Source organism: Poromitra crassiceps (assembly GCF_964638095.1).
Source record: "Poromitra crassiceps genome assembly, chromosome: 4".
In the NCBI taxonomy this organism is placed as follows: domain Eukaryota; kingdom Metazoa; phylum Chordata; class Actinopteri; order Beryciformes; family Melamphaidae; genus Poromitra; species Poromitra crassiceps.
In genome coordinates this window covers 7,498,191-7,524,067 of record NC_139626.1, presented here as the reverse complement: position 1 = coordinate 7,524,067, position 25,877 = coordinate 7,498,191, and the positions used below count along the sequence as shown (strand labels likewise).

General features: G+C 42.9%; 1 protein-coding gene and 1 pseudogene across 2 annotated transcripts; one reads left to right on the top strand and one right to left on the bottom strand.

Moving 5' to 3' along the window:
* Positions 1-6,594: 6,594 nt before the first annotated feature.
* Positions 6,595-14,382, top strand: ormdl3 (ORMDL sphingolipid biosynthesis regulator 3). The gene is made up of 4 exons (XM_083635241.1): positions 6,595-6,834; positions 7,535-7,746; positions 9,228-9,379; positions 11,484-14,382. The coding sequence occupies exons 2-4, from the start codon at positions 7,573-7,575 to the stop codon at positions 11,617-11,619; spliced, it is 462 nt and encodes a 153-aa protein (XP_083491367.1). The 5' UTR covers positions 6,595-6,834; positions 7,535-7,572; the 3' UTR covers positions 11,620-14,382.
* Positions 14,383-20,092: 5,710 nt separating this feature from the next.
* On the bottom strand, positions 20,093-21,049 carry LOC310774551 (ribose-phosphate pyrophosphokinase 1 pseudogene; annotated as a pseudogene). The gene has a single exon. The product of its transcript is annotated as a ribose-phosphate pyrophosphokinase 1 pseudogene (transcript).
* Positions 21,050-25,877: the final 4,828 nt, after the last annotated feature.

Sequence of the window (25,877 nt, the reverse complement as noted above, 5' to 3'; positions counted from 1 at the left end):
GGGGGCAATAATGGACTCCCTGCGTCAGCCTTTTCCAGCCAGGCTATCATCCAAGCCTGCCTGGGTCACAAGTCCACCTCTGCTATTGGAGCGGTGTCCTTCCTCTCATCACATGCTGGAGCTCTGTGCCATCCATTCACCTCTAGAACACATTCATATGAATATGAAGATAATAACAATATGAACATATTAGTGTTATATTCCGTGAATATATTCTCCACAGCACTGCTCGGTTACAGCTGGGGATGAAGGGCGTTACGCTTGTTAGCAGACATATAATCTCATGCATTCCCGATAGTAGCTCTAGAATTGAAAGAAAAAGTGGGATTAGATAATGTTTCGACTATTGTTGAATTTGAACAATTCACCCATTGGCTACAGTGCATGCTAGTGCTACTGTACATTGTTCAGATTTAGAGCACAATGAGGTCACTGGGTTCACAGAGGGCCAAAAGTGATGCCTAAATCTGAATAATGTGTGAATATTATTTTATCTGTATTGTTGTCCCTTTGCTTTGTACAGTATATGAGGTCTTGTTGTGTGCTATAGTAGTCTGTACATTTTAAATGTATCTTTGCATTAACGTTAATGCCACTGAAACAAATAACTGTACTCTTTTCTACTTGGCAAATTAAGTGATGCTGATTCTATTTGATGGATTTGAACCAACAGCCTTTTGATTTCCTCCAACACATACTGTAGATTACTCATGAGGATAATTATTCAGACTAAAAATTAAAACTTTCCATTTCCCTGAGAGAATCATGCTGGAGTAGGAATATGTGGCCAAAACACCTGGAAAGGTGGCCTAGATGTTTTTTGTTTTTTTTGTCATTATCCTTGTTGGAAATTGTATTATTTGGGATTCTCAGCTGATGCATCGTGTGGAGAATGAAAGAGTTACAGTTGTTTGAGAGATGAGAAGGACCAGGGCCGATTCTAGGGGGGGGCAGGGGTGGGCTATGCCCACCCAAAAATTAATCTTGCCCACCCAAATTTTTTTTTTTTTTTTTTTTTTTGTATCTCCCTTTTTGAATTCCAGGCGACCGCACTTAGGGTCGCGACCTGAAGGTTGGAGACCACTGGGTTAGTTAGTTTAGGGCACCTAACAGTAGTTATAGCTTTAATTTGATTTGAGAAATAAGCTCATCCAATTCAAAGAATATTATGGAGTTGATTATTTTAAACTATGGATGAAGGATTGTTATTTATTTGTTAGGGTAACAAAGTCAATCTGCTTTCAAAGTTTTAATTTCAGTTTGAGTTTGAATAAGACTAAAAGTCTTGTAAATATAGGTTTGAAGGCTGAATGGCAAATAGTTTTTAGCTATGGTTAAGTCTCACTGCACTAGTCTTTAATTTGATTTGAGAAATAAGATCATCCAATGCAAAGAAATGTTATGGAGTTGATTATTTTAAACTGGATGAAGTATTTTTATTTATTTTTAGGGTAAATCAATCTGCTTTCAAAGTAGTTTTCTTTGTCACTTTTCAGTTTGAATTTGAATAAGACTAAACGTCTTGGAAATATAGCAATAGTTTTGTAAATAGTTAGTTTGTACATAGTTTGCTAATAGTTTTGACAATAATAATGTAAACACTGGCCTGTCACCTGAGTGAAAGTTCCTACTTACAGTTTGGTGACCCAAAACAGAATGGTGACTCCTACTGGAACAATTTGGTTCAGTGTTTATGCCTGTGTTGCTGTCTGTTGTAGTGTAAAACGACTAAAGGGAGAGCAGGTGGTTACATGAAAGTGAGTGAGAAAAGGAGAAGATACTGAATAATGACATCACAACAGTATAATCGTAATGTTAATTTAAAATTAAATATTCTTGGATGAAAGTCCAAAAAACGTCAAATTTTCTTCGGCGCTGCCCTTACAGGCAGCACCGAGAGTCCATTCCTACCTAAAAGTACTTCCAGCGCCACTGAATATAATGCAATTTAATCCCCATCCCCGAACCCACAACCTCTGGCAACCTACCGCCAAAGTTGCCCCCTACCAGCCCACCCTAGTGTGGCAGGCTAGATATGGGCCTGAGAAGGACTATCACAACATCAACAGTGACCTGATGAGAAGGACTATCACAACATCAACAGTGACCTGATGAGAAGGACTATGACAACATCAACAGTGACCTGATGAGAAGGACTATCACAACATCAACATTGACCTGATGAGAAGGACTATCACAACATCAACAGTGACCTGATGAGAAGGACTATCACAACATCAACAGTGACCTGATGAGAAGGACTATCACAACATCAACATTGACCTGATGAGAAGGACTATCACAACATCAACAGTGACCTGATGAGAAGGACTATCACAACATCAACAGTGACCTGATGAGAAGGACTATCACAACATCAACAGTGACCTGATGAGAAGGACTATCACAACATCAACAGTGACCTGATGAGAAGGACTATCACAACATCAACATTGACCTGATGAGAAGGACTATCACAACATCAACAGTGACCTGATGAGAAGGACTATCACAACATCAACAGTGACCTGATGAGGACTATCACAACATCAACATTGACCTGATGAGAAGGACTATCACAACATCAACAGTGACCTGATGAGAAGGACTATCACAACATCAACATTGACCTGATGAGAAGGACTATCACAACATCAACAGTGACCTGATGAGAAGGACTATCACATTCACAACATCAACATTGACCTGATGCAGTGGCGTGAAAGGTGCTCTTCTGAAGGGGGCTGGGCTTACTGGATTGCACCCTATGTGTTGGTAGCAAGGCTGATGAATGGGTCAACTCTAAATACCCAGGGAAAGAGATGGGCATCGTGTGTAGAGAGACCTGTGTGTTCGCTTGGCTATATACTTCTGTGCATGTGTCACAGGTTCATCACTCTATGTGCATCACTGTACAGGCTCCGGGAGTGTTGGCAACCAGTTGGAAATGTGTTGATGGTGACATCTGCTGGTTACATATCAAAATCAGAAGCTCCTTGTAAAGTACATACAAGAATGTCTTGCGTCTTGTGACATGACACAACCAGTAACATAATGACACAACTTAAGGCATTCAGGACCTTGTGTATGGTGCGGGCTACAGAGGACTTCTGTTCAACAACTTTGCAACGCTAGTTGTGGTGAGCGTCCAGTTAGTGCAGTAATACAGCGTATTATCGTAATAATAATTTTCTATAGTTTCTTCAAATGACACATAATATAGACCATGGCTGCAATTCGGGCCCAGTATGCTTTGGCCCTCCATGGTTTTGAAAGAAAAAAAAATCACGGCCAAATATGACATGGCTTGATGATATTTTTTACCATAATGAAACTAGAAGACCTATTTTAGATTTGGAATGTAAATTGTCCTTAAAATAATATATTTTAATGTCATTTCACATAACATCAACATTTATTTTTGGCCCACGGCCATCCACCCAGATTAATTTTGGCCCTTCATAATGAAAGAATTTGGGCAGCTCTGATATAGAAAATCTTCCTTTCGCTCTGAAAGCAGCATCCCCAAATCCTGTCAGAATACTTTGAAAATAGAGTGGACGGGCAGTTACACTCAGATCACATCAGTAACCATACATGTACAGTGATGCTCTCTCTATTAAAAACATGTTGCCTCTCATTTTGCTGAGTTGCTAAAGGACTGCAGCTTTGGCACACCAAAGGAAGTAAAGTATGTTACAAACACCAACTTCCTTTGCTAAGAGCGCCACCTTATTACATCCTCTGCTACAACAAAGGATGAACAGCTTGAGATTTGTTTCACAATTGCCCTTTTTTTTAGAAGACTATTGTGGTTGGCTGACTCGCGTAAGGCAGGGCACTCGCTCGAGAACGAAGGGCATGATAACTGTCTTTAACTGCTCAAATACTATACAAACTATACAAGCTTTAAACAATCATTATCAAACCGTCAGCTGTAATATAGGGAAGACTTGTGTGGGCTCGGTGTCAGTCATGATTTGTGATGTCATCAGTGATGTCATCAGTGATGTCACTTGAGCAACTGTGATGTAGTATGAGCCGATGGCGCACAGTTGCACGATGGTGCCTAGGTGGGTGGGCGGTGTCTGTCTGTCTGTCTGTCTGTCTGTCTGTCAGTCATGATTTTGGGAGCCCGCAGAGTAAGCGATTTCCATAACTGCAGCCATGACGCATCATCTCCAGAGTCTCCACCCTATAGGAATCAAGCGTGCGTAGCGCCCAAGATTCCTAGTAATCAAAGTTTTACATAAAGAATAGTAACTATAGTTTTGAGAGTCCACGTTAACAGTTCAGTGACGGCATCATTAAATTGAAACTGATATCGTCAACTGATGCAAATACAAGTTTATCAACATGAATTTTCTGTTGAGCCTTGAAAACGGATACTTTGTTACTTGTATTCCCGCGTGAGATGTAATGATTTTAACCATCTTCATAAGGGGGTTTATATTACCAAACAAAGAATATAACATGAAATGCATCTCATCATTAAAAGCTTTTATTACAGGCACGAGTCCTATTAACAGAATCACATTACTTGTGAAAGCCCAAGTCAGACGGCCTGGAGACATTAGTCGAAGTGTATAGAAATGTAGTCTAACGAGGAACATATAGAAATATCTCTTAAATGTGTGGTCGTGAAGAAATGGGAAAGACCGCAGAACTTTGAAGCTTTGATTTGATCATCATCAGAGAGTTGTCTCAGGGCAGAGATCGGATATCCACCCCCACTTGGCTAAGTGCAGAAGTGTTTCATACGGGTGCTATGCAATAAAACATGAAAGCAATACCCTGTGGACTGAGGAACTGATACGGTTTCATCCAAAACAAACAAAAACCTATGGATTATTTAGTATGGCGTACAATATTTAGCGGAATTCCCCTTTAGAATAATAGCATCTGCCTCAAACGTGTTAGGCGCAGCATGCTAATGCTTTAATGACCTAGAAATAAGGTCTCAACACCATAATTTGTCCCAAAGCCACTTGAAGATGTTCACATTTCTAAACGATTGAAAAAAATAAATAACTGTGAAACCCCTTTTAAAACTTGTGTCTTTCTCAGATGTGTTGAACGTAGGCCGAGAGCTTGATTTTGTCGACTTTGACATTGCATCTGATCGTCATTTCTGCCTCTTTCCAGAGGTGCATTTGATCAATGTCATGTATTTGGTTCTTGTTCCAGTGCCAGCAGTGATCTCACAGCATTGTCTCGCATACTTGCATGTGAAGAGAGCTCTAGGTTTACAACGCTAACACGGCTATTAGCACCTGAGGCTATGAGCATGAGAGAAGCCACTGTCAGCCGGCCCGGCCTGTTTGATGCCACTCGTCACAGGGGCGCCCTTAGAAACAGTGGGTATCACGTAACGTTGCATGTAAATAGAACGCAGTTGACCCCCTTGGCCTAGGGCTACTGCGGACCTAAATTAGTATTCAGACTTATCTTGGGATCGGGAACAGGACACCGTTGATCTCCTTTGATTTTGGGACAGGAGTATCGACCCTGTCAGTCATTTTCACTGCCTCTAGCGAGGCCTCCTCTCTCACCTTGGCTACATAAGAGTCAAGGGCCCCCTTTTGTACACAGATATCAAGTGATACAGAACCAAAGTAAGTGGCATCAGAGCCAGTGGCTGTTTTGATGAAACAGGAATTACTAGCATAGCAACAATTGCAGCAAGAAAGTGAATTTCAATTTGGTCTGGATACTCTACTGGTAATCTGATGGCTGAGCAGCCATGACATTACCTCAAATAGCCTTTGTCCTTTCTGTGTAATGATATTGTATAAGATAAAAAAAACACAATTATATATTGCCTTTATAATATATATATATATATATATATATATATATATATATATATATATATATATATAACTGATAATGATCAGAAAAAACATTATTTATATATATAATATATATTTATATATAATATATATATATATAGACACATAATATATATATATATTATATATCTATATAAATAATGTTTTTATATAATATAGACACATAATATATATATATAACTGATAATGATCAGAAAAAAACATTTATATATATAATATATATATAATATATATATATAGACACATAATATATATATATATATTATATATATATATATATATATATATATATAAATAATGTTTTTATATATTATAGACACATAATATTTATATATATATATATATATATTATGTGTCTATATATATATTATATATATAAATAATGTTTTTTTCTGATCATTATCAGTTATATATATATATATATATATATATATATATATATATATATATATATATAGGCTATATATTACGTGTGTGTGTGTGTGTGTGTGTGTGTTTCTGATCATTATCAGTTCCCTCTGCTCCCTCCCATCGCCGTGACGTCAAAAGGGGGCGTAATCAACGCGTTTTCAACGCATTCAAGTGTGATTGGTTAATTTCGGCCATGTGACGGAAAGTAACCAATCACAACGAAACGCGACGAGTAAAAATCCACCCGAAATGTGTGGCTCCGAAAACGATGACGTTCTATCATGAACTGTGCTGTGTTGTCACCAGCTGTTGGCAAGAAGACGAAGGAAAAGTGGACATGTCTTGCTTGATTGTCTGTCTTATGAAGCTATGAACAGACGAATGGCGTGTTATCGTCTCGCTGGGAGCGACACCATGGTACTGGGGGACTAGTCGTCGACAACAGTGGCGCATCGCCAGCTCGCCCGGTGATACAGTATCAGTTATAACTGCAGCAGGCATCGATAAGAGGAAAACTGTGATAACGAACTAGTGTCAATACAGGTCGCAGTTGAAGCCATTTTTGTCTCATGTGAGTAACGTTAATGGTTTATTTACTTATTTATGACCATAGCTTATGACACAGACTCTGCTATTAGCTAGTTACAACTTGGATGCTAATGCGTAATCCACTCGGGTTCTGATGTGATAATAATGGTCTTGTCGTTTAGCTTGTTTTGATGTTTGACAACTTACAAAAACACCACGTTGGAATGGCCAAGTGCTTCTTGCTACATGGTTTTCTCTCGTCAATCAATGACTGTTGACTTGGCAGATACACACAGACTTGCTCAGCTGTGTGTCCACATGTCAAACGTCTCTTGTGAAACGTAACCCACTTTTGATAGCTTTAGTTTGACTCTTATTTAATGTTCTTGTGATCGTGCTTTATTGCTTAGTATTAAGTGCATCACCTTGGAGTACATTGGTATAAACAATTATAAGCTTGCAGCAAGTGATGAGATTATGTGGATATACTGTAGATAGTATCTGTAGCCTATTGCTCTTATTTTTCATCAGGTTTATGACCAAGTGGTATTTTACAAAATCAATATAAATCAATGGTATTGTAATATGAATGGTTAAAGATGAACAGATTATACTCTTTTGTGCAGAGTTCAAGTTCATATGCATTCATTCTGGTGAGTTTCTATTCATCGATCTTACAGTAGAGAGTAAGTAGAGAGTACAGAACGCAAACGCAAACATGACCGTTTCTTTCCATCCTGCAGTAGGCCCAGTAGGCCTTTGAAGTCGCGCCATCGGCATCATGAATGTGGGCACGGCGCACAGCGAGGTCAACCCCAACACCCGGGTGATGAACAGCCGGGGCATCTGGCTCTCCTACATCCTGGGCATCGGCCTCCTGCACGTCATCCTGCTCAGCATTCCCATCGCCAGCGTACCCGTCGTCTGGACCCTCACCAACCTCATCCACAACCTGGTCAGTGGCGCAGAGTGCCTCACAGGCCCCACAACCGCCCTGCTTCCTTTCACTTTGATTGAACCAGTCAGTGGTTCAATGAAAGTGGTAGCCTAAAGGTTAGAGAAGCGAGCTTGTGACCGGAAGGTCGTCGGTTCAATCCCCGGGAGCGGCAGGATAAATCTGGGTGGGGAAAGTGAAAAGGCAGCGCTTGGCCCTCCCTCATTACCACCACTGAGGTGCCCTTGAGCAAGGCCCTCAACCCCGACCGCTCCAGTGGAGCTGATCATCAGTGGCCAACAGATCAGACTGTGGTTGTATACTGGTCAGCTTCCAGGTGTGTGTGTGTGTGTGTGTGTGTGTGTGTGTGTGTGTGTGTGTGTGTGTGTGTGTGTGTGTGTGTGTGTGTGTGTGTGTGTGTGTGTGTGTGTGTGTGTGTGTGTGTGTGTGTGTGTGTGAATGTGAACAGGGCACTCCTGAAAAAGAGAGCATTGCTCTCAGTGAGACTCCCCCTGTATAAATAACGGTAAACCCCCCCCCCCCCTCCCAAAAAAAAAGCCAAGCGGGGCGGTACAGGGCTGGAGGTGTTAACTCATGGCAGAGGTTGTGTAGAGACGGCTACACTGAAGTGTGTAGGGAAAAGGAAATGTCTGCTTACTGTTCCTCTGCTCTACAGTCATGTCCTTCGTTAATGGATTAGTGGCGGTAATGTTTCAACCAATGCTACAGGATGTTCATCAGACCTGAGGTGTTGCTCACTCTTGCATCACAAACCCTTTGATTACCAAGTGCTGGCTGTCTGCCCCCCAGCTTCAGAGAGCAGTACAATATTACAGCTGAGCTGATGCTGTTATAAAGAATATATATTTGTACCTCCGTCTGTATAAAGAGGGTTTGGCTGTATACCAACAAGTACTACGGTACAGATTCAGATTCATTCATGATTATTGTCCTCTATAAAGGAAATTTGCTTCCACACAGTCTGTACACAATCTAACACTCAAAACAAGTAGCACTCAAAACAGGGTAGAAACAAACAAGAACATCACAACAACACATGTCAGTTTGTCATGTCAGGCTATTTAAGTGTTTGCTGAGGGCACAAAACTCCTCCCAAAGCATGTTTTTTTTTACAGAGTAGTTGTTGTCTGTATCTGCGGCCATAGAGGAGGAGGAGGGTGACGCAATTCAAATGAGCACTTTTAACACTGAGAACCTTGATGAGAAAACATTCACTTTCTTCACCTGTCTCCCGGTTCTGTGGTCAGGTAGTCAAAATGACATGAAGTGTGTCAAAGACCAAGCCTTCAACTTATTTTAATGCTCTCAAATAACGTTTCCAAGCAAGTTCAGCTATAATATTCACATTACAATCTTACACCAGAATGTCAGAGCAGAACAGTGCCACCTCCGATGATCTAAGTGTCTTTGTGTTCTGTTGCAGTGCATGTACCTCCTACTCCACACAGTGATGATCTAAGTGTCTTTGTGTTCTGTTGCAGTGCATGTACCTCCTACTCCACACAGTGAAAGGGACCCCCTTTGAGACTCCAGATCAGGGCAAGGCGCGCCTCCTCACGCACTGGGAGCAGATGGACTACGGCGTCCAGTTCACCGCCTCGCGCAAGTTCCTCACCATCACGCCCATCGTCCTGTAAGTGGGCCCTCTAAGAAGCAGTGGTCACCAACCAGTAGATCCGGATCTACTGGTAGACCTCAGGGTGCTTACCGGTAGAACCCCAAATCATTTTGGATAATGAGTGTAACTTTGTAGTGTCAGTGTCTCACATTCAATCAAGTCAGTCCGTGCATGTTTATTGCAAACGGACACTTTAAATATACATGAACAAATAATGTTTATTGCTAATTGGTTGGTTATTGCTTATATAAACAGTATTTCACCGTCATGTCTACCCACACTTGAGTATGGAATATGAGTTTATGATTTTTTTTGTAATTATATATAACATATTATAATAACAAACCAAGTCTAATGATCAGGTTTACTGTCACAGCGTGGAGTGGGGGGGTGGACAGGTAGATCTTGTGCTGTAGAAAAATGTATAAGTAGATCTGAAGTGTCGAAACGTTTAAGGCACCCCTGCTCTAAAGCTTATGCTCTGCCTTCAGCTGGATAGCAGGTGGGGAGGGAACAGCTGATCATCTGGGACGGGGGTCTAACTGTCCCAGTGGTTGGCCAACATCACAGCTCGTCAGGGGGGCTTTACGATTCTCAGCAGCAACACCCCCTCGCCGCCTTCGTGCCCGTTTCTGTCCTTATTAGGAAGCAAAGTGTGGTTCCGTGTGGTCGAGACGCCACCTCAGCGTGAACATCGTGGCGAGAGCATTTCTGCAGATGTACATTTTTTCTTCTCACAACTTGTTTCCGAGGCCCCTTAGCGCTTTTATTTTGCAACCAGCAGCGGCTGCCTGCTGCAGGAACAGCTCAAGTCGTCAATCTACTACAGCTGGGGAAAGCTACACATCTGCTAAGGTCTTTTTTAGAGACATGACCGCAGGAACAGGATGTACCAGGCCTTTATTTTTAGCTCACAACAATCCCCTAGTGATCTAACAACGCTTTTGATGTTGAATCAGCATTGTTACTTCCCTCTTCCCCTATTTGGCTCTGGTAGTAATTCATCACAATCTCACATCTCAGACACATCCAGTGCCGCCAGAGAGGGGAACTCAATTTACAAGCACTGACTGACTGACTGACTGACTGATGCTTGCTCACTCTCTCTCTCTCACTGGGTCCGTTTACTGAGTTGTTCTCCAGTAAAAGATGTGACGATGACTTGAAGGCATTTTGAGTTGCAGCATTATATTTGCAAGTTTTTGTTTTTTTAGTCAACTACCGATGTTGCAACATCCTGCTGGACGGCACGCTGGAACAGTCTCGCCACATTCCCATAGCGTCTGTGAGTTAGGAAACATCTCGCTGCAGTGACCCAAACGATAAAAAAAAAAAAACACACAATTTCAGACGGACAAGCCCGTCTTTATTGTCACACGATTACAATCAACACATGCACAGAGGGCCACAACACACACATGCTGACGGTGGCCGGTGAAATTTGTCCTCTGCATTTAACCCATCCTGGCTTTGTCCTTTCCTCCGGGGGGCAGGCCAGGAGCAGTGGTCGCTTTCTCGTACGGCGCCCGGGGACCAACTTCGGATGTTGTCGTCACTGGTCAGATGACGATGACGATCTGATCTTCTGCATGTTTTTTAATGGGGGGGGTTATATACTGTATACGGAGGAACCCCCCTGGGGGAGCACGGGGAGAACATGCAAACTCCACACAGACAGAAGGCCCTTACGACGAGATACCCCACCTGGGCAGTAGGCACTGAAGATATGGGGGGGAACACAACCACAGCGCCCACAGTGTCCCAGGCGAGAATCGAACTCAGGACCTTCTGACTGCGAGGCGACAGCTCTACCACTGAGCCACGGATAACCACCGATAACAGCGGTGGTTATCCGAGGCAAAAGAAGTCCAAAGTTGGAGGACAGTTTGGATGGATTTGAGTCCTTCCAGCTTGTTAGCACTGATAGTATTCTTTGCTTACTTGCACTGCTACGAGGAGTTTTTCCTCTAATACAGAGTTTTTTTCTAAAACAGAACCTCGAGGGGGAAAAAAGAGAATAAAGTTTATCCGGGAGTTGAAATAGCTCAAATGGTTTGCTCATCCCCCACCCCTCTAACCTTTCCCCTTTCTTCCCCATCTTCTCGTATCTCACACCCAGGTACATCCTGACCAGCTTCTACACCAAATACGACCGGGTTCATTTTGTGGTCAACACGGTCTCCCTGCTCACTGTGCTCATCCCCAAGCTGCCTCAGCTGCACGGCGTGAGGATCTTTGGAATTAATAAGTACTGACAGGGGGCGCAAGAAGACACCTCCACATCCCCACCCCCACCCCCTTCCCCGTCCCTATGGACTGCTCTGAGCGCACAGAGTATCAGGCCTCTGATTGGACAGCTGTTGAGCACACAGGGTATCAGGCCTCTGATTGGACTGCTGTTGAGCACACAGAGTATCAGGCCTCTGATTGGCTGCAGGCCCATAAGGATCCGTGCCTCTCTGGCTCCCATCTCTGCTGAGCCGCGCTCTTAAACGAAGCCTTTTGGGGATACTGCCATGGTACCGAACCCCAGGAAACGGACACGATACACCACAGGAAAGTGTACTATTGTGATCATTTGTGCTCTCAGCTCGTTTGAGTCGCACGTTTTCCGACGACGACGACGACGCTTCAAAAGAAAGGCTTTGTAAACGGGGTGTGATGTCGGAAATTGCTGTGGAAATGAGAATTGTCCGGTGTGACGAGTGTCAGGAGGAGAGAATGACATGGTAGCACAAGTATTGTTAGGCTATTTTACACCCATTGACGCACTTAAGCAGACAGTCGCGGAGGTGGTTTTGCTTGTAAGTATATTTATTCAGCTTCCCTCCTCCATAAGGCCTCCTCTGTCCTGAGGTTTTCCTCCTCTGCTTAGAGAAGGAGAGCAGCAGCAGTTTGATGAGATGTTAGGGGACCTGCCGGCCGCTTGCAGAGGCGAGACGTGAGGAACCGCAGGGTTTTATATTTAGCCCTCGCCGCTCTGCTCAGGGTCCAAGCTCGGAGTTAAAGGAACTCTTATTTCTATCTGGCTGTTTCCATATTTGGACTCCTCTTGTCCTTGATTTGTGCCACAGCAAAATTCCTGTCTGCACCATAGTCTGGCCGGTGTGCAGAAAAACTTCTGTGTAAGTAGCATTGTACTGATCCAAGACACACACAGGCCAAGCAATATGACCACACCTCCTTCACTATGACTTAAAGGGGCAAACTGTATCTGATCAGTATTTCCATTCTTAGACGCGTTGTGCATAGTGCAGATGTGCATATTCAACCACATGTTGGCAAATACACGATCAAAATACTCCGGCCCCTCCAAGATCATTACAGCGCATCAGCATGAGCCGATATATGTCTACATTTCAGTTTGGGACCTGCTGGTAAATGAACGAGTTTGAAGTTATATAGACTTACTTTTACGATGAAGATTTTTTTCTTATGTTTAGGTTTTCAAATTTTAACATACTGCTAGTCCAATGCATGTACAGTATATACTGTAGCCTGTTTCATCATCGTTTTTTTCTTTCTTTTACTCCTGATTCAAGCAGGCAATTTGACTGAGAATATTGTACTTATACTGTAACTGTGCATTCATACCAGGGTGAAAAAAACAACAACAAATTCATGTGATAAGATTACATACAAACGCGCGAGTAGATGTGATTTCACCCTGCGATATTCGCCTCAACGCCCGTTTGCTCGAGTTGAAACAATAAAGTATGTTTTTTTTCCTGCCTTGGTGTGAATGCACGGTAAGGGCCCAGGGCGGGGGGGTATTTGCTGATGGAAAGCGGAAGAGTCTATGAACTGTTTCACAATAGAAGTTCTCATCTCAGATTAGTTTGTAATTTTAATGTACAGTATATGTACTGTATATGGCTGTGTGACTTAAGCAGTGACACAAAATGTACTTCTATAACTTTTTCTCTCACTTGATGCCACATGTCATTTCTGTGGCTCTTTTGCATCCTCAGATTAATTCATTTAGGGATGCAAAATTGCACAAGTCAATGCAAATAAACCCAGAAATCGCTTAATGAGCATGGACCAATGAATTAAGGGGTTTGTATTTACTCATCGTGATGTTTTTCAATATTGACATCTTGACCAATCAAAAAGGGCTTTGGGAAAAGGAGATTTCATAGAACAAAGTGACCATGCATATTTGTAAATGTCACTTTTTTTCCTTTTCCTTTTCTTTATTTATTTTTCTTTTCTTTTGAAGCGTTACGGACACGTTGAATGTTGACTAAATTTGAAGCAATGTGTTCATGGCTTTTGTTTGGTAGTCATTGTTCTAGCTTGTTAAGGGAAATATTATTACCTACAGTACTGTCAAGACTGTTTAAGAGACAAAATACAATATTCTGTATTGTAATGTAGTGGAGTTGTAGAGAGCAGCCTTTAATTAAAAATGGAAAAGATTATGTTGAATTTATTAAGACAGTAGCAATGTGAAATTCTTTATCTGGTACCAACATAGGACTTGTTCAACCTCAGTGTGTCATTTTGTGGGAAAGGAAAATTGTTGGTACTACATGATGTGAGCCTATGATGACGCCTTTGAAAACTATATCCTCCTGCCTTTTGGTGGCTTTATTTAGCTCTTGGCAGTACATGTCAGAAATACAGTAAAGTAAATAATTAAGACTATTAAATCTAAAAATAGATTTAAAGAGCAACTGGATCTCTCCAGTGATTGTAGTGTTAATCTAAACTTTTTTATTTTTTTTACTATTATTATTATTAAGTACGCAGAAACAATGTTTTCTCTCCTTATCGAATAAATGAAGCCATGTCTCTAGAGTCTAGATGAAGTCACGTCTGGCCTTGGAGAGCGAGCCTTTGTTTATAAAGTTTACTTCATAGATTTACAGATATACTTTACACCGAGATTACTTTACTCTTTTTTTATACTTCGTCTCAGAACAGTCATGCCTTTAATGAAGCAAGGGTCTAGTATTTACAGTGCTGTTTGTGCACAAAGTTTATTCCAAAAATATTTGACTTCAGTCAAAGTAGTTTCCTCTTTTGCAAAGTTGGAATTAAAATTGTGCATTGATTGATAATGGACTGTACTACGTGTGTTTGTAGAAGACTTGGCCTTGCACGAACACATCCCCTGGCCGGCATGGTCGATCTGACTCTGAATCTGCTCTTATCGTGGATATTTCGGACAACCTTGAGCTTGGGATTTGGGTTTTAGGAGTTAATTTCTTTGTTCCTTGGGGTACCAGTATTTATTAGGATTATTTCACAGAAGTGCACCCAAAACATATGTATGCTGCAATGCAATAGCATTGTGTCGGTGCAGTATTCCAACGTAAAAATGTAAACGTCATTGTGTCCATAAACCATGCAGGATCAAAGGGTAACAGTTAAGCTTGAACCTTCTTTTCTTGAATCTCCTGCTCGGTAGCAAAGCAGCCCTACAAATCTAAATGGTAATTCATGATCTTTGTGTGGATGTTGCAATCTGATACAGGTGCACTGCAAGTCCCCGTGTTACCCAAAGCCAGGAGCTTGTTAAACATTGATCAAGTGAGAGTGATGCTGAGGTATTAGAGTGAAGAGCTGGGTATCACATGACGCAGCACAGGTACAAAATACACACGCACACATATATATATATATATATATATATAGATATATATATACACACACACACACGCACATATACAGTATACAGATCATTTCTTCATTGTAAAGAATGGAGTGTAACCGTATATGCTTGGCTCATGATACAATTTAATATCAAATGAATGGATTCATGATAGAGGAATGTGACTGATCATATGTTTGAAGGATTTCAGAAAAGCACTCGAGTGTTTTGTGGAATCTGCTCCACTTCATCTCTAATGGGAGATTCTGCTTTGCTGCTTTTCATCACATGCCTGCTATTCCCGTGATATCACAAGTAAAGCTGAAAAGAAGTCAAGGTTGCCTTATGGAAGAAAGATCAGTTTTTTCATCACTATGCACGCAGACACAAGGAAAAGAACAGATGGATGAAAAAATTATATATATATATATTCAGCAGCACAATCCATTCTGTTGATCAATGCCTTTTTAATACTTTTTTTTTTGTACATGCTAATTAATCAGTTTCACGTTCTTCCTCTTCAATCTACCTTAAGGCATTTCAGGGTTCTCACACAACATGAAGGTATCTCCAAGTGATTTGAACGTGAACAGTTGGGGGGAAATAAAGCACTTTATACAGTTCTGTATGTGTATGTATACTGTTATTCTCTGTATAGACATAATTACTGTATATCTCTCAAAAGTGAACTTTACAGAAATGAAGAAAAAACAGCCTTACCCCAATTTGGGACTGAGTCACATGACTTGTGGTCTGTTGCCTCCCAAGGTCAGACCACAACAGCTATCAGCTACGGTAGTTAGCTCCTCCATTTTGTTAGGCTACTCTCTGTACATCATACTGTAATATGTTAGAGATAAGTAAATAAATGGCGCCAGCAACTTGCTGTGCCAACATGAGATATTCTCGTCTCGCTGTACCTTATCTCTATAGACTTTTAACAAACCTTTTTAACTTAAAAAGGTTTGTTAAAAGTGTTTAACAGAAGAAAATGTATCAATCAATTTGACATGTTCCATGCAGCATACATGTTTAAGGCCTTGGTGAAGATAAAGATGATTTCATTTTGTTCTTGTTTGATATTTCAGTGTTGGTTGAAGTGTAATTGCTAGATTTGTATTCAAATTAATAGGTTTTACAATAATTGTTTACTACGCCAATATTCTGCATGACAGTATTGAGGCGATGTTCTGCCAAAAAGGCATATTTCACTCTTTTGTCATAAAAAAAAACGTTAAATATAATTCAACTTAAACTGTAGCAATATTGTTTTTATAGTAATGTCAGTCTGATAAGACAAAAGGTTACAATATTGTGAATAGTATGTGATCCAAGTTTGATGAAAACATTTTTGTGCGTGTGTGGCTCCTCTGCTGTAACATCAACTATGATGCACTACAGTAGCCTAGGTAAACCCAGCCCCCACGTGACCTGCTCTCTCAGTTCTCAGTCACTAGCGTAGTGACTGAGAACAGGTCTGAGAGCAGGTCACGTGGGGGATGGGTTTACCCAGGCTAGCACTACAGGCCCTTTGGCTACACGCCTTGATAGGCTATCTTTCTCCTCTAACTCAGCTATTCTCAACCACTGGGCCGTGGCCCACTGGTGGGCCTCAGAGCACCGTGTAGTGGGCCACGGAGGCAGTAGTATTGCCAAATAGATTAATAAAAATAAAATAAAAGAGCCTGATTAGCTAGTTATTTCTTTATTTTTATATCTAAATGTGCTCGAGAATTATATAAATCAAAAACTTCAAATTAGAATGCATAATTTCAGTGATTTCTTTCTCTCTCTTTTATTTATCTGAAGGTGGTCCTCAGAACTATTTTAACAATCAGAAGTGGGCCTTAAGTTACAAAAGGTTGAGAACCCCTACTTTTACCTTTATGTGCTTTCCTTTCTCTAAAAATTGTTTTTTAAGCCTAATTTGTCCTGCACCCTTTTCTTTATGTCAAATAAGCACCCAAGGGTGAACTGGGGATGTGAAGTCATGATCCAATTAACTGCATCATATCATCTATCTGCATAACTTATTATCACACATCCACTACACAGTAATGTGTGCAGGCTATGTCATTTGCTGTGATGATATTTGCATCCTGAAAATTCATTGAACTGCTCAGCACCATATTATTCTCAATTAAAGTGAAACATGATGAATTGCAAGCATGCTATGCTATTTCTGTCTCACACACACACACACACACACACACACACACACACACACACACACACACACACACACACACACACACACACACACACACACACACACACACACACACACACACACACACACACACACACACACACACACACACACACACACACACACACACACACACACACACACACACACACACACACACACACACACACACACACACACACACACACACACACACAAAATAAAATTGTGAAAGTCTCCCCTGTCAGTAGAGGGCAGCAAATGGCTGCTGTTGATTCTAATCTGAAGCGACATTTGCCCCCTATGAAATAGGATTGCCTCAAGGGAGAGACTATGTTTGTCTCGTGTTTGAACTTGTCCAGGGGCTGCTCTCTCTGCTAATGCTGCTGACCCACATTTACAATTTACAGTCTTATGAAAATAATAAGGCAATAATAATGCAAATTTAGATTGACTTTGATACATTTAGGTTTTGTGGGAAGTGATCATTTTTTTTATCTTGCTCAAATTTCTAACAGCAAACACTCTTGGGAAGCTATATGAAAATATGACATGGGCAAGTCACAAGTGTCAAAAGTAAAATCATTTTAAAGGAAGTTGACTTGGTGACGTTAGTGCAGACACTTTGTTTTATAGCAGAAACTGACTGACACAAATTGTAAATTGACATAATCACACGGTGCAAAATGGCAGCACAAAAGACAGCAATCTGTGCCCATCACTCTGAATATATAGATCTGTATGTAGGTGTGTTGGAGCTGCAGCATGTGTGTGTGTGTGTGTGTGTGTGTGTGTGTGTGTGTGTGTGTGTGTGTGTGTGTGTGTGTATGTGTGTGTGTGTGTGTGTGTGTGTGTGTGTGGCATACAGAACGTTTGCAGCTGTAGAGCTCACAGTCCTCCCACATCCCTCCTTGTCTTGTTATCTATCAGCTTCAACATTTTCCTCTCCATTTCAGTGTATGAATGGGAATAGATGTTTCTGTGTCAGGATGCGTGGATATTTCTTTAAGACACTCGGGCCTGCCCAGCCACGCCCCACACCTGTTGTCTATAAATCACCTGTGGAGGCGTGAAAGCCCTGATTGTTTGATGGTTACCTGTGAGGGTGCCGTGCGTGTGTGTCAGGGTGCCGTGCGTGTGTTGCGTGTGTGTCAGGGTGCTGTGCGTGTGTTGCGTGTGTGTCAGGGTGCCGTGCGTGTGTGTCAGGGTGCCGTGCGTGTGTGTCAGGGTGCTGTGCGTGTGTTGCGTGTGTGTCAGGGTGCCGTGCGTGTGTTGCGTGTGTGTCAGGGTGCCGTGCGTGTGTTGCGTGTGTGTCAGGGTGCCGTGCGTGTGTTGCGTGTGTGTCAGGGTGCCGTGCGTGTGTTGCGTGTGTGTCAGGGTGCTGTGCGTGTGTTGCGTGTGTGTCAGGGTGCCGTGCGTGTGTTGCGTGTGTGTCAGGGTGCCGTGCGTGTGTTGCGTGTGTGTCAGGGTGCCGTGCGTGTGTGTCAGGGTGCCGTGCGTGTGTGTCAGGGTGCCGTGCGTGTGTCAGGGTGCCGTGCGTGTGTGATCAATCTGTGCTGGAAGTAGTCTGGGGCCAAACACATCGTACCATGTCATCAGGCTACGGGCGTAAACACACCACGTTGTTCCTGGAAACGCCAGAAACAATTCCGCTCTAACCTTGCGTTCCGCTCAGAAAACGTGGGCGGCGGGCGGTGTTAGCAAATCGTGACATCATCAGTGATTTGTGACGCAAATTGTGACATCATCACTGATGTCATAAATCCCACAACATGTTGCACCATCATGGCACATCGTTTCCGCACGCTACACAGTGACATCACCAGTGATTTTTGTTTTTTGTTTTTGTTTGTTTAATATTTCAAGCATATTTATTTTTTCACAATTATTATTATTAAGAAGACATTCTGCAATCAGAAACTGTACTTGGTGCATTCTATCTACTAAATGAGTGGAATATGCACATATGACAAATTCTTCTTCCAGACATACAAAACAAAATAAAGAAAAATAAGAAAAATAGCAGGTGAACAGCTCCAGCCTGCAGAGACCCCAAGCTAAAAGCCCAACAGCTTCTCTAGAGAAATATCTTCAATCTGGAACCTCGTAGGGCAAACAAACCCTGGATACTTGGCAACTCCACTCAACCGGTGCACCGCAAGAGCTGGAACACCCCACACTTCCTCTAGATCTCGATAAATCAAGACAAGTCAAAGCTCCTCATCCAGTAAAAACCCACCACGCTGTTTTCAGCTGTGTAAATCCAATGATCTAAAAAGAGATAGTTATGAGATTTTAATTGTGTTTCTGCTTATTAGACTGTATGGGAGTGGAGAGGTTGTGAGTACTGTCTGAACCTATAGGCCATTATGAGGTCATGCACTTTAGCTCGCTGAGCTACCGGGATGCCACCCACCCAACGGAGAAGAAAAATGGCGACACGGGGAAGTCATGTCAGTTCAGACTGCTGAGGCACTCTTGGTTGCGTGGAGCTCAGTCTCAGTGGCATTGTAAAACGAGCGCTCTTATCACATTCACTTCATCGAGGCGCATCTCTAATGCAGAGAATTCAACAGACAAATCGAAACTAAACTCTGGACATCAAACTGTTTGCACGCTCATTCATTGTAACAGCTTACCTTGGCCAGGTGCTTTTCTTGACCACAGGAACCTGCCAGGGATATTGATCAGCTCTTTCAAGTGTAGCAGGAGCTCAAAATGACTCCTGGAGATGGAGATGTGCAATGGTCAGGACAAACTTAGTCTCGCTGGCCAGCCTCCTCTCCCTTCCGTCCGAGGAGTCTAGCGCCGTGGAAACAGGCAACAGGGATAAACCCTCCCCTGCTCTACTCTGCTCTCCCATTGGAGCGACTGTTTCGGTGGCAGCCGGATGTCCGCTCCCGGCTTATTAGAAGAAGCACACGGCTGATGGGGGACAGTGTTACAAGGGGACGTGGCTGAACAGGTAGGACACAGACTCGGCATTGTGAGTTCTACGGATGGACTCGGCCAGGATCATGCTGATGTCATTAACCTGAATCTTGGGGCAATGCTTCATCTTCTCCTCCTGCGGGATGGTGTTGGTGACCACCACGGCTTCAAAGCAGGCGTTGTTTATACGCGAGATGGCCGGGCCAGAGAAGATGCCGTGAGTCAGAATGACATAGACCTTGGTGGCACCAGCAGAAACGAGTTTATCAGCAGCATGGCAGATTGTGCCGCAGGTGTCCGCCATGTCGTCGACGAGAATGGCGACCCGATCCGTCACATCTCCGACCAGAACCATGTGGTCCACCTCGTTGGCCTTTTTCCTCTCCTTGTGGATGAGAGCAAAGTCCACGTTGAGCCTGTCTGCTATAGAGGTGACCCTCTTGGTTCCTCCTGCGTCAGGTGAGACGATGGTGCAGTTCTTCCACTCAGGGATGTTTTCTTTGATCCATTTGAGCACAGCAGGCTCTGCATACAGGTTATCAACGGGGATGTCAAAGAATCCCTGTATCTGTGAGGCATGCAGGTCCATTGTGATGATGTGGTCGGCACCAGACACTGACAGCATGTTGGCCACCAGCTTGGCAGAGATGGGGGCACGGCTCTTGTCCTTCTTGTCTTGCCGGGCGTAGGGGAAACAGGGGATGACAGCCGTGACCCTGGAGGCAGAGGCGTTCTTACAGGCGTTGATCATTATCAGCATCTCCATCAAATTATCATTGATGTCCCCGGAGCCACTCTGCACGATGTAGACGTCCTCCCCACGTACGCTCTCCCCTATCTCCACACATGTTTCTTGGTTGCTAAATTTCTTCGTAACAACGTTTCCCAGCTCGAGTCCAAGGCGGTCTGCTATCTTCTGAGACAGGTCCGGATGCGAGCTACCGCTGAATATCTTGATATTGGGCATTTTGGCGCAGTCCAAGGCGTTGTTCCGCGGCAGCTGGCACGAGCAGCTGTTGATACCGTGGGATCCAAGGGTTCAACGAGACAGCTGGAAAATTATCACTAGTTGATGGCTACTCTTACTGAGTTAAGACCTATCCTCCATTATGTTCCACCATCATCAGTGATTTGTGACGCAAATTGTGACATCAACAGTGACATCATCAGTGATGTCATAAATCCAGCAAGATGTTGCGCCCATCATCTTCAGTCTCCACTATCTTCTTCTCTAGTTAAAATTGGCTGAGTGGGCTCTGTCTTTCTGTCCGGGCGGTGTCAGTCATGATTTGTAATGGAAGTGATGTCCCAGTGATGTCATCAATGATGTCACTTGAGCAATTGTAATGTCATCAGTGATGTCACTCGAGCAATTAGTCTGGGCTCTGTCTGTGGTGGTGTCAGTCACGATTTGTGATGGAAGTGATGTCACTTAAGCAATTGTGATTTCATCAGTGATGTCACTTGAGCTATTGTGATGTCATCAGTGATCCTTCCTGGCTGAGGCTATATACTGTAAGTGGTGGAAGAGGGAAAAGGTAGTTTATCCAGAGTCACCCTAGAAATCAAGTGTGCGAAGTGCGTGAGATTGCTAGAAATAATAATAAAATAAAGGAAAATAGAAGTGAAGCAATTACCCGTTTTCCCCCACGGCCCTAAACGGAAGCGACGTATTGTGGGCGTTCACACACAGACGGTATCTTTGGTAGTTGGTGGGTCCAGGGCACTCAGGCCATATAGGAGACTGATCAGGGGCACTCAGGCCATATAGGAGACTGATCAGGGGCACTCAGGCCATATAGGAGACTGATCAGGGGCACTCAGGCCATATAGGAGACTGATCAGGGGCACTCAGGCCATATAGGAGACTGATCAGGGGCGCTCAGGTCATATAGGAGACTGATCAGGGGCACTCAGGCCATATAGGAGACTGATCAGGGGCGCTCAGGTCATATAGGAGACTGATCAGGGGCACTCAGGCCATATAGGAGACTGATCAGGGGCACTCAGGCCATATAGGAGACTGATCAGGGGCACTCAGGTCATATAGGAGACTGATCAGGGGCACTCAGGCCATATAGGAGACTGATCAGGGGCACTCAGGCCATATAGGAGACTGATCAGGGGCACTCAGGTCATATAGGAGACTGATCAGGGGCACTCAGGCCATATAGGAGACTGATCAGGGGCACTCCGGTCATATAGGAGACTGATCAGGGGCACTCAGGCCATATAGGAGACTGATCAGGGGCACTCAGGCCATATAGGAGACTGATCAGGGGCACTCAGGCCATATAGGAGACTGATCAGGGGCACTCAGGCCATATAGGAGACTGATCAGGGGCACTCAGGCCATATAGGAGACTGATCAGGGGCACTCAGGTCATATAGGAGACTGATCAGGGGCACTCAGGCCATATAGGAGACTGATCAGCTTCGTCTGCATCAGCTCCAGCCTTTTTGGGAGTCCAGGCTGTCCCACTGGATTGTGGACAGCTAAGTCATGGCGAGGCGAGGCAAGGCACGTTTATTTGTATATAGCACATACACAGAGGCGATTCAAAGTGCTTTACATAAAATGGATAAAAATAAAAGAGCTGTGTTTCAAGGTTTCAAGGTAAAAAGATAAAAAGGTAAAAAGGTCACATTTCAAAATTATTATTAACATACAGTAATATTTTCACTTTGTGAGCAAACATGCAGCATAATTATATCTTAGATTATGCATTATTGTGAGTGAATTCTGGCAGTGTGCTTTTGCCGATTCATCCTTCTGGTACTTATTAAATTCCCTCTTTTTCCTAAATCTACTTTGGACCAATCTAAGTCACAGAATACTTTCTGTGGGCTATCTGACCTCAGTTCAAACCTCACTGCTGCAGTCGGATCACTGCAAAATTGCAGCTGTGATTGTAGAAATTTGGTTCAAAGCCTCTGCCAAACTCCCCGTGGGGATAAATAAATGATAACTTATTTGTAGACACGTAACAGTATTTTGATAAAAAAGTAAAAGTATTTTGAAGTCAATTCCATGACACACTGGCAGCCAATGCAGAAACTTCAGAAGTGGAGAAATATGTTCAGCCTTCTTAGTTTTTGATAGAACTCTGGCAGCAGCATTCTGAATGAGCTAAGTGCTTTTTTGGTAAGGCCTGAGAAAGCATTATTACAGTAGTCTAAAGGCTTTTGCACACCAAGTCCGTATTTTTCGTCTGAAATTGTCCCATGTTTTAAAATAAATACGACCACATGTTGTGTCACTCATGTTTGTTGACTCCGAAACCTTCGTCCGTCATTAAAGTTTTCGGAACAGGTTCGATTTTCTGCGTTTTTCTTATCAGTCAATAACTTTTTTGAGCCGGCATATGTTTTCAGATGACAAAAACAGACTGTGTGTGCAAAGACCTTACTTAACCCAGGGGTTTTCAAAGTGGGAGGCGGGGGGCTCCAAGCAGTTTCAGGGGAGGCTCAGTGAATGGAATTGAAAACATATTACATTAGTTATCAAAAGGAGATCACATCGCAGCCTAAATGTGTGTGATTTGGTTAAATAGATAGTTCAGAGATACAGTAGTTTTGTGGAATTTTACTATTTCCCCCATTATGTTTTTTAAGTATTTGGTGTAGTCTGACAGCAATATCACTATCAGGCTATCTTGGCACAATTGTTGAGCATTTATGGGATCAAATAACATAATGATGATCCCACAGGCATCCAGGAATTGAGCGAGAGGGTGCCTTTTTCCAAGCTTTGTCTGGTGGGGAGGCCCACAGTCTACGACTTTTAAAGCCCCTGGTCTAACCCACAAAAAATGAATGCATGAATTTGTTTTTGTATGTCTTGTTTGGACATGTATCCTCTAATTCTTGCTATATTTTTAAGATGATAGTAGTCCGACTTTGTTATATATAGACTTGATGTGGGAGTTAAAATTAAGATCTGAATCCATAATAACACCAAGATTTCTGACTTAGGTTTTAGGCTTCAAAGAATCAAGATGTGCACCAACTTTCAGTCTTTCCTTCTTAGCACCAAAGACAATGACCTCAGTTTTGTCTTTGTCGTTGGAGGAAATGTTGACACATCCAGGCATTGATTTGCTCAATACACAGACAGTGAGTCTATAGGAGCATAGTCACTTGATGAGAGGGCTATGTATAATTGAATGTCGTCTGCATAGTTATGGTAAGCGACTTTGTTCTTTTGCATAATTAGACCTAGTAGGAGCGTAGAGGTTGAAAAAGAGAGGTCCCAGAATTGAACCTTGCGGCACCCCACACATCATGTTAGTTCGCTCAGATACAGCTGCCAAGGGAATCAAAATTCTTCCTGTCTTGCAGATAGGACCTCACATTTCTACTGTTTTGATGTTGTCCTGTTCCAGGTTCAGGGACACTCAACTCATGGTCTCTCCTACACCGTGTAGTGCTTGCAGTTCACAAGTTGACACGCGTGGTGGGATTTGGGTGAACGCAGACAGACGTTGTCGGCTCCATGGGTGGTGTGCCGTCTCAGTGAGCCTCTCCCGCGGCGGCCATGGATGCAGCAGCCATGTAGTCATATCTGCCCACATTTCCTGTTTCTGCTGTTTCAATGTAGGCCGCATGGTCATGTCAATCTGCATTTCACACATTTCTACCATTTCACTGTGGTCATCTCTTCTCCCTGTCTCACTCGTATTACCTGCCACAGAGAGTATAATATCTCACTGGCTTGTTGTGACTGTATGTGCTCAGCTGGAAAAACATTTGGAATTTCTTGGGAATTTAGAGCGCTCAATATTTAGTTGTCTTAGCATAATATCCCTCTGAGACAAATATACCTATACATTTTTCATCAGAGGGCAGGGAGAGCCTGGAGCAGGTAGAGGTTGAATGTCTTGCTCAAGGACACTTTGAAAGGTTTGGATTCATTGGCAGTTGTGTGAATTGCACCTGTGACCTTCCACGGAGGAGATGATCTCTAACAGCCACACCATCCTTCTGTCCCTGCTGACAGTCAGCACTCATGCTATCACTCAGCTGGAAAAACTCTGGGCGCCATGGACCTCGGGGAGCCTCATTTGGATCACATTCTATTTTATAGACTCCAATTTGTCTTGAGTAGCAATCGTGTGGGCTGTATGCTTTCACCCCTGTTAATTATACTCTACAAGCAACATTTATTTATTTATTTATTTATTATTATTATTGTTTTATTGGTTTAGTGATGATTGGAACTTTGAACTTTGAGTAATTTTATTATTATCATTATTATTAATAATAATTATTATTATTATTTGTCGACTGTCTGTGTTGTCTCTACTGAAAACCAAATCTACCTACAGATGTACAAATCAAGCCACCGAGTGATAATTTCATGAGAAGTCTTTGTGTGTGAGAGACTAAGCACGCGGCATGTCGGCTTTTCTTCTCGCTGGAAAACAACGTCACACATGGCACCGCCATCATCCAATATAGATGCCCGCCCTGCCAGAAAAGGGAGCGTCCCCATCACATGCAAACGAGAGGACACACACAGCCATGGCATCTTCTCAAATTGAACATCTGAAATATGCATGTGCCCCATGTTGCTATATAGGTTCCCACTGTGTGTGCTCTGGCTTTTGGTGGATGTGACAGCATCAGGGATTGGATAACTTTGAAAACACAACAACAAACCATAGATTATTTTGCTCAGCTGTGACAATGTTGCCACCACGACTCGACCTGAACGTGATGGTGAATATCTTCTAGGCTTCCATTAGGAGAGCCAGGCAAATTGCAGACGGGAGGAGGAAGGGGGGGGGGGGGGG